At 46.5% G+C, this 9,555-nt stretch overlaps 1 protein-coding gene across 1 annotated transcript; it reads right to left on the bottom strand.

Moving 5' to 3' along the window:
• Nucleotides 1-158: 158 nt before the first annotated feature.
• Nucleotides 159-9,467, bottom strand: LOC132501369 (uncharacterized protein C2orf78-like). The gene is made up of 6 exons (XM_060116959.1): nt 9,355-9,467; nt 5,251-5,394; nt 4,820-4,979; nt 4,501-4,564; nt 3,173-3,919; nt 159-2,053 (listed from the first exon to the last, which is right to left on the bottom strand). Exons 1-6 carry the CDS (start codon nt 9,465-9,467, stop codon nt 159-161), a joined length of 3,123 nt encoding a protein of 1,040 aa, XP_059972942.1.
• Between the last annotated feature and the right edge of the window lie 88 nt (nt 9,468-9,555).

Raw genomic sequence — 9,555 nt, 5'->3', positions numbered from 1 at the left:
GGTTTATTACTCGTCTATTAATTCGATGACATTCATTTATTCAGTTTTATTGTTTTAATAAATATATAGAAATAAATAGAGAAATATATAATTAGAGAATAAATAGAGAAATTTATACCTGGTACCCAAGGTGGCACCAACAATCCTAGCAGTTCTTACTATAAATATCCGTAGTAGTCAGCAATTGCCATTTCTTTTTCCCTCTCAATGAAAACTTGCAGTTTCCCCAAAGAGGTGTATTTGGCGGCATTCTCACGTTCTTGTTGAGCCCGCCTCTTCATGGCCTCCCGCTCTGGTCTCTGCTCTAGTTCGATGGGCTTTGACATGACTGGCTCAGAAACGTTGGGTTCCCTCCATGGTCTTCGTTGCTTGCTGAAGTCTTGGAGTAGAAATGGGGTTTGGAGCTTGGGTGGGAACTGGCGCTTAGTCACAGCAGGGGGAAGAGGCTCCCGCTGGAGAGAAGCGAAAGATGAAGTTTTGTAGGGTGCAGGCCTAGGAGCAGCAGACTGAGGGACACAAGGATGGATATGGGCGGTCCAACCCGGTTGGGTTGGGTTGGTCACAGTTGGCTGAGCTGGTTTGGCAGGACCTGGCAAAGAGGCAGGAGCTGGCTGGGATGAACTGGCTGCAGCAGGTTGAGCTGAGTTAGAAGAAGCAGGCTGGGCACGGTCCGCCACAGCAGGCCGATGTGAGGCCAGAGACTGTGGCCTCCGAGGAGCAGGTCGAGCTTGAGGCTTGTCCCAGGCAGAAAACTTGACCTTCTCAGGTGGAGGCAGCTCATACTGGGATGGAGATGGACACTGTTTTTCAGCACTGCTGTCTGGTTTCTGGGCTTCGACTTGAGTTTTCTCAGGACTCTTACCCTCACGTGGGGTACGCCGCCATGGCTGGATAGCTGGGGGTGGCTGGGGGTCTTTAGGGTTGCTTGAATTTCCCAAGACCCGACAGGAAGAGAGCCCAGTTTTCTTATCATTCTTCTTCCCCAGTGCATGAAAAACCTTCACAGACTCCAGCATGCGCATGCCTAGGGAGGTTCGAGGCTTTTTAATGCTCTCGTGGATAAGCTCAGTTTGGTGTTCCTTTCGCTTCGTCTTGGGAATTGTTGGCTTCTCTTCTGCCTTGACTTTGTTCCCTGACTGCTTCTTCTCTTCAGCCTTCTTTCTTCCTCTGGTCCTTGTGGTCTTTTCCTGCCCGTGGCTCTTAGTTTTGCTGATCTTTCTGGATGCAGCTTTCTGAGGTTTGCCTTTAGAATGCTTGGCCGTGTTCACAGGAGCCCTGTCACTGACTGCAGCATTGCATAGAACCACTTCTCCCCCTAACAGGCACTGTGGATTCTTGGGCTGGATCTTGGCCTTGGGAGCACCACTGATAGGCTCAGAGGCTTTATGTTTGTTCTTCCCGGGTTGATCAGAGGGATCCTTTATGACACTTGGCTTTTCCTGCACCTGATTCACTTTAATGACCCTGGTGTCTTTGGCTTTGATCACGTTGGGACCTTTGGATTGATGAAGATCTTTCAATGAATTAAAGAGCTGGGGAAGGTGAATATGCTCCGCCAGTGTAGTAGTGTCTGCAAAACCACTGCTAGATTCCATCCCATTTTCAAGTGTCCCTAGGTCCTCAAGACTCAGGCTGTCCTTTCCCAGATGAGCGTTTTCAGAACCAGGCTGCTCCTCTTGGCTGACGGGGTCAGTGCAGCCCGGGAGCTGGTGAATATCAGGGATTTCTGAAGGGAGTAGTGGAAGCTCTTGGTTTTCTCTTGGGATCTGGTAGGCATCCAGAGGCTTTGAAAGCTTGGTTGTAATATCCTCCAAGTTCTTACTCTCTATTTGTCCCTGCCTTGGAGCTGGAGGCAGGGCCAGGAGACTACTGGCACTCTGGACTGGAGCTGTCCCTGAAATGTCCCCAAGTTCGGGTGGTGGATTTCTCTCAAGTATCTGAATACTTCTGCTCCTGCAGGACTCGGGGAGTTCTTGAGTTTGTGTCACACAAAATGTCTGGATTGGAGGTTGCCATCCCAGGGAAGTTTTCATCACCAGGGAAGTCTCCATCCCTACAAAGGAGTCAAGGTAGAAGTCAGTCCCTCGTAAGTGAGATGCTCCCCCTAAACACCAACACAGCAATCATGTACCTTTCAAGGTACATGATTGCTGTGTTGGTGTTTAGGGGCAAGATGGGCAAGGCATTTCTACTAACTCTTCTTAAGGATCATGGACAGTGTTCTATGCTACGAGATAAGTGGTGACTGTTGTAATTCTTACTGGTGATCATTTCCTGTCACTGATTCTTGGTTTTCTTTGTATTTCATAGGATTGTTATACGTCAATTAAAAAAGGAGTCTTATTTTTCAAAAATGAAATGTTTTACAAAGCCTAGCATTCTCATATAGAGTCCGTTCAATTCTCCCCACTTTCCTGAGAGGCTAAGAACACTTCACACCATGAACTAGGAGAGGGAGTAGAGCCCTTCCTGATGAAATAGATAAACAAAGACAGAGTCTTAGCCTGCTTGCTCTGGACAGGATCTCGGACCCTAAGGTCTTAAATCCTGGTATATATTAAGGAAGTGAGGACAGTTAAACTGGCAATATCATAACAAGAGTTCTAAAACACCTTCCAAAGAGACTCTAGCAGTAGATTAGGGAAGGGAGAGATACAGTGTGGTAGTACAGGGGGAATGATCGGCTACAGCAGTGAAAAATGTGGCACCTATTGGTATGCTCTTGGGGTTCTTGTACATGTAGCATAGATGACCTTTACAGTGTCCCTCCCACCTTCCCACCTACAGTAGGTGTTCTTTTTGAAAAAATTTATACTCATTTATTTATGTTTTGAACTTATTTATTCTATGTATGTATTTTTTTTGGCTTCATTGGATCTTCTTAGTTGCTGGGCTACTCTTAGTTGCTCCATGGCATGTGGGATCTTCCCAGCCCAGGGCTCGAACCCGTGTCCCCTGCATTGGCAGGTGGATTCTTAACCACTGCACCACCAGGGAAGCCCTAGGTGTTCTTATGTAGAGTCTAAATACAGACAGCCCTGAGCAAAGGTAGTGGTTATTAAAGGCTCAGGATCTAAATTCTACCTGTCTATACACCACTTCCCAGCTGTAGATTTGACCCCATTTTTGAATGCTGACCTCATTGTTCAACTTTCTTGCTGTTTGTACTCACCTTGAAAACTTGTTTCTGTGATGTGGTGAGCAGACACAGGGTAGTAGATTCCAGAGGTGGAAGCTGGTGGTAAGATATTGGTGGGCTGAATCTCCTTTAGTACCATTACCATTTCTGGTTGCACAGAGGCCCTACTTCCTGTGTATGACACAGAACCATAGGACTGCAGGCAGGAGCCAAGTTCTCCATACAGTAAAGACCCCAGTGTGCCGTGGTTATAGTAATATACCTGGCTTCCTTCCTGGTAGGGAAGTGACAGGCTATGTCCCTGATTTGGAATCTGAGATGGTGTTCCCTGAGCAAGGCTGGCAGAAAGTGATGGATATAGAGGGGCCATGTTATTGGTGTCTGCAGTTTTATCATACTGGGCTGCCATAAACATGGAGGAAGCAGCTGTGTGCTGGTCAGTGAGTGCCAGAGTAAAGTCTCCGAGTGAAGAAGAATTCTTTTCAGTGCTTCCTGTGATGCCCCACTCAAAAACACCTGGATAGGAAGCAGCTGAAGTGGAGATCTGGCTCTGGTCAGTAACTCCAGATAACATAGTTGTGCTAGAATGTTGGTGAAGGTAGGCACTACCCATGTGTGTCTGGAAAGAGGTGGCCGTAGCTGATGCCGAACTGACGGCAGGAGCAGAGACTCTGGAGAAGTTGCAGACACTTGCTGTTAGGGAAGCTGCATTGCTCACCACAGGAAGAGAGTGCTGCAGAGAATTCAGAGTTCCAAGTACAGATGGATTGTGGCAATTTTCTGTAAGAACAAGGGGGTGATGAAAAAATCAGGGAGACTGATAAATTCTCACTATGTTTGAGGAAGGTTCTTGCTATCAGGACACCTCTACTGTCAATACTTACTGAGAATCCAAAAATCAGACAGTTATGATGGTTGTAAGGACTGAGCAGTTTTACACTCTTCTGTATTAACTGCCTGTGCTCCCATCTTGGGCACAGATGGGCAGAAGACCCAAGTGGTATGGTTCAGACGTTGTTCTCTAGGATGGAAGCAACCTTCTCCCTGCCCTATCTTTCCCTTCAGCCTGCGCTAGTATTGACTTCTATGCTGTTTCCTAGACTGGAAGCATTTTAGAACTAGGAGGGCCTTAGAGAACTTCTATTTTCACAGTCTCATTTCATGAGGAAGGAAACGGAGGCTCAGAGAGGTCAGGTTGACTTGTTCAAGTTCTCTCATTATGTTAGTATCCTTACCAGGTTTCAGAACCTAAGTATCCTGACTTCCTTGCCAGGACGCTGCTCTGAGCATGACACTGCCAGAAAGCAGGAGAAATAGAACTTATAATATAGGCATTTTCTTTGTCCGTTAGAAAACAGTACGGCTATTAATTACCATTGTGATCTTCAGTGTCTCACTTTGCTCGTGCAGTTCCCACGCTCTTACCTAGAGTTCACATATAGCTCAGTCCAAGTGGTAAATTTAAAGAGTCATTTTTACCCTCTTCAAGCCTGGTTTCTCATCCTACCTCAAAATGATTACCCGAAAGTGAATTTCTGAAGTGCTTTTGGAAAGAAAAAAGCGATCTGATTCCTTCAGATTGCTCATCTGTAAAGTGGTTATAGCACCACCACCAATAATAATGGGGACTTCCTCCTGCTTGGCCATCCCTTTCCCGCTCTCTCCCAGGGCCCTCAACACCGTCTGCTCTGTGCTGCAGTTCGGGACACAGCTGGGCGTCGTGGGCGGCACTGGCTGCCCCCGCGCCACACTGACAGTGACTGTGACCACTGCGGACCCTGAGCTGCGGGACATCATGGAGGTGAGAGCACCCATCACCGCCTTCTTCCGATGGCCTCGCCTGCAGATGGAGATACGGACCCCCAGAAAGGAGCGCAGGGCCTGCGGGATGGTAGAATGGGGTCTCAGAGACTCTGTGGCAAAGCGCAGATGCAGAGTCACGGGACACTTGTGGGCTGGCCTGCGAGTGGATAGCCGGCCATAGACAGCTGGGTGACCCGGGCCGGCCACGGGAAGTCGGTGGGCGCGGGGAGCGGGCTGGGGGCAGCCGAGCCCTCCTGGCAGGTGCTGGTCCCCCAGTGCCCGGGGCACGGGTGAGGGGCAGGGCCTACCTAAGTAACTGCCCATAGAGAACTTGGGTGAGATCGGTCCTTGGATAGAGAGCTGGGCTCCGAGCACTCTCCTTCAGCTGCCAACTCGGCCAAAAGCGAAGTGCGCACCGTTTGGGCTGTTGCCGGTATTTATAGCTCTGCAACCTGTGAGCGAACAATGGGCTTGCGTTTGCGGGACGCAACAGTTTAGGGAGGGGTGGCGCATGCGCAGAGTACACGTCACGCCCTGAGGCGCACAGGTGAGAATGCGAGCCTGGACCGTCTAGCGCTTCTGAATCTCCCGGGGTCTGAGGGTTGGAGGTGTTTGCCTTGAGGGTGATGAGCTTCTTGGCAGGACAGCTGGCCCTTCTCCCCTGGCCTGGCCCCAGTGCTGTCGGGGGAACTAACTGTACTGGACGGGGTCCCTGCCCAGCAAAGTGGAGCAAGGTTGCTGGCTGTGCAGCTCCCACAGGAGGCGGCAGCTTTGGCAGCAGCGCCTCTGCGTCCTTCTGCCCTTTCCCCTGGCGGCACTGGAGGGGAGAGCCGCTAAGAGCACAAGTGCCCACACCACCAGGAGCTCGATCGTGCAGGCTTCTGTTTAAGGTTTCAGACTTTAAGAGTAATAGACAAGCGTTGAACTTTTTTTGTTGAAGGTGAGTGTGTGGAACATCCCCAGTTGCATTTTCAACCTATCATTTTGCTACCGCGTGGAGAAGGCACTGCAGGGAGAAAGAGTGGAAGCGAGGAAACAAGTTAGGAGACTTTTGTAGAAATTGGGCATAATGGTGGCTGGGACCAGGGTATGGTGGTCATTTTGGTGGAAAGATGTGGACAGATTCTAGAGGTATGTAGGCAGTATCATTGTTAGCACTGGTGGTGGGTTGAGGATGAGGGCGAGGGAGAAATAGCCGTCAGTGATGGTGATTCCTAAGTTTCTGGCTCCTATGGTTGGTTGGATAGGGTTTTTTAGATGTGATGTTCATATTTATCCTAATTTGTCTTTTGTTATCTGTTGGTTCTTGATGAATACTCTGTCCTATTAAGTCTCCTGTTTTTAGCGTACAGAGCATTTTCACCGAAACTGACTGTTGCATGTTATCAGATAACTTTTTCCCATCTGCCAGTTTGGTCCTGTATTTTATTCTCTTTCATTTATTAATTAAATTGTTGTATTAATGTAAATAGTTATATTAATAGATTTTCTAAAGTTGCGTTACCCTTGAGTCCTTGGAATAACGCCTTTTTGTAGTCATGGTGTATATCATTCTTTAATAATTATTGATTAGATGTGCTGATGTTTCTTTAGGATTTTTCTACCTATATTTGTAAAGCGAAATTGTACGTTTTTTGCAAAAACTTGATTTTCTTTCCTTTTTATTTACAAATGACTCGAATTTTGTTGTTTTGTAGTTATTTGATTGATGTAGAAGGCATGTGGCCAGATGATGCAATTGGATATAAGTATAAGGGTTGTCACTACTTTTCCGTTTTTATAAAATTTGAAGGTAGAAGTGTAGGGGAATTTCTCAAATTTTGGAAAAAGAGAAAAGTTTGTAATTCATTTTTTCTGACATAAGATAACTTTTTGCTAAAAGTTTATAAAGGAATGTATCTGGAAGTGGTGAGATATAACAGCCTGAATAATTAGTCAGTGGATTTCAGCATTTTTTTCTTTTTAAAATTTATTTAATTTATTTATTTATTTTTGATATTATATGCACTGCACAACCAAGGAAGTCCCTTTTTCTCCCTTCCTTCCTTCCTTTCTTTAAAGCTCCAAGTCGTTTAAAATACATGACTTCTTACTAAAAATCTGCAGTTCATATAACCAAGGGGTTTATAACTTCTCCTCTAAAAGTTATATTCCTGGGACTTCCCTGGTGGTCCAGTGGTTAAGACTCTGCGCTTCCAATGCAGCAGGCATGGGTTCAATCCCTAGTCGGGGAGCTACGATCCCACATGCTGCACAGCCAAAGAAATTTTTTTTTAAATGTTATATTCCTGTATGATTGAATTTAGTGGTTTAGACTTTCTTTTTCTTTCTTTCTTTTCTTTCTTTCTTTCTTTTTTTTTTTTGTGGTACATGGGCCTCTCACCGTTGTGGCCTCTCCCGTTGAAGAGCACAGGCTCCGGACACACAGGCTCAGCGGCCATGGCTCACAGGCCTAGCCCTCCACGGCATTTGGGATCCTCCCGGACCGGGACACGAACCCGTGTCCCCTGCATCGGCAGGTGGACTCTCAACCACTGCGCCACCAGGGAAGCCCTTGACATAATCATTTTGAATTTGGATAGTGCTGATGGTTGCACAGCATTGTGAATGTATTTAATGTCACTGAATTGTATACTTGAAAATGGTTGAAATACTAAATTTGGTTTTATGTATATTTTACCATAATAAAAAATCAGATGAACGAACAGCATAAACCAGAATTAGGTAAGATGATAGAACTCAGGACAGAATTCAAAATAAAAGAAAAAAATTCAGAAAAGCCAACTAAATTTAAAATAATACAAGAGTGGGGACTTCCCTGGTTGTCCAGTGGTTAAGAATCTGCCTTCCAATGCAGGGGATGCAGGTTCGATCCCTGGTTGAGGAACTGAGATCCCACATGCCGCAGGGCAGCTAAAGCCTGCACGCCGCAACTACTGAGCCTACGTGCTGTGGAGCCCACGCGCCACAACTAAAGAGCCCACGAGCCGCAAGAAAGAGCCCACGCACTTCAACGAAGAGACCACGTGCTGCAACTAATACCCGACACTGCCAAACAGAAATAAATTAAATAAAATCATACGAGTGAATGAACATAATGGATAATGCCTTAAGAGAAACAAACAAGAAAAGGAAACAGTTTTTTAAATCAAAAAGAAGATAAAAAGTTCAGAGAAATGGCAAACATAAAAGATAGGCAAAAAAGAGTCAGGACAGCTCTGAAAAGAGTAACATATGTACGTATAAGAATCTATTATACCATAAAAGTGACATTTCAAATCAGTGGGACAGATTAGTCAATAAATTGTGATACATACATGTTGAGGTATAAGTAATTCTCTGGAAGATTCCACGGCACGGCAAAAGCAGATGTCTCTGAGGAGGGAAATGTGTGGCTGGGGAATGTGGGGAAAAGGGTGTCTTTTCTTTGAGTACCCTTGTGTACCTTTTCTAATGTTCTGTCATGTGAATTTATTACCTCTGAAGTTCACCTGAGTTCAAACCCCAGTTCCCCCAATTGCCAGCTCTTAATCTTGGGCAAACTCTTCACACTCTCCAAGCCTCTATCTGTGAAATAAGGTCAGTAACTTAGCCTGGTGCTGCCTGGCACAGAATACACTGTCAATAAATGGAGATTATTAGTGTAAAAAACCGAAATGCCCATCAATGGATGAATGGATATTTTAAATGTGGTGTATATGTGAAATATTACACAGTCATAAAAAGGAATGAAGTACTGACACGCGCTACGACACGGACGAACTTGAAAACATTATGCTAAGTGAAAGAAGCCCCACACAGTGGTCACATTTGTATTATTTCATGAAATGTCCAGAAAAGCCAAAACCATAGCGACAGAAGGGAAATGTGTGGTTGCAGGGACTGGAGGAGGAGGGGATGAAGAGGGCCTGCTGATGGTTATGGGGGCTTCTTTGTGGGGTGATGAAAACGTGATGGGATAGATGATGGTGATGGTTGCATAGGCTTGAGAATGTACGAAATGACACTGAATTTGCGGCCTCAGAAGGTGAATTTTATGGCATGTGAATGACATCTCAAAAAAATAATTTTGAAAATGAAAATTGCCAGTTTTCCCATTTTCACTATCCACTATCCACTGCCTCCATCTCTCCCTTCTCCCCACGTCATTCCTTTTGACGCCCACCCCTGCCGCTATCTCCCAACCTCACTCCCTCGAGCTGCCCCACGAGGCCTCCCAGGGAGCCCCTGAACCGCTGGGCGCCTGCGTCCTGTGGCCGTTGGAGCGGCTGCCCAGTGCGCGTGCCCCCACCGCTCTCACCCGTGAGAGTGGACGCTTCCGTCGGATTTTTCTCGTGCGTTTCAGTTGATGGTGATGTTTACAGAAGGTGGCACACCCCCTGGTCAATGGAGGAAGCCCCTCAAGTTAATACTTAGGCCTGTCCAGAAGTTTGATGTCGTCCAGCAGTAACCTCAGCATGCTGTGCTCTGAAAGCCAGGTTGGACGCCTGCAGGCACTTGCAAATACTGAGGACTTCAGAGGCATTTGGGCCTCAAATTGAGGCCTTGTACCTCCACATGCGATGTGACCTCAGCCCTTTGCTGCACGTCTCTAAGTGAAGTGGCACAGGAAT

The sequence above is a fragment of the Mesoplodon densirostris genome, chromosome 14 (assembly GCF_025265405.1).
Source record: "Mesoplodon densirostris isolate mMesDen1 chromosome 14, mMesDen1 primary haplotype, whole genome shotgun sequence".
NCBI classification, from domain to species: domain Eukaryota; kingdom Metazoa; phylum Chordata; class Mammalia; order Artiodactyla; family Ziphiidae; genus Mesoplodon; species Mesoplodon densirostris.
Note: the sequence above shows the minus strand (reverse complement) of the source record. Positions and strands in the feature narration are given on the sequence as shown.

Excerpts from the sequence above, each read along its gene's own strand:
- LOC132501369 (XM_060116959.1), bottom strand. The coding sequence starts at position 9,467 with ATGCCTCTGAAGTCCTCAGTATTTGCAAGTGCCTGCAGGCGTCCAACC. Across the intron at positions 4,565-4,819 it reads ACTGCAGCACAGAGCAGACG|GTAAGAGCGTGGGAACTGCA; the intron begins GTGTTGAGGGCC and ends TGTGAACTCTAG. Across the intron at positions 2,054-3,172 it reads CACAGAAACAAGTTTTCAAG|GGATGGAGACTTCCCTGGTG; the intron begins GTGAGTACAAAC and ends ACTCCTTTGTAG.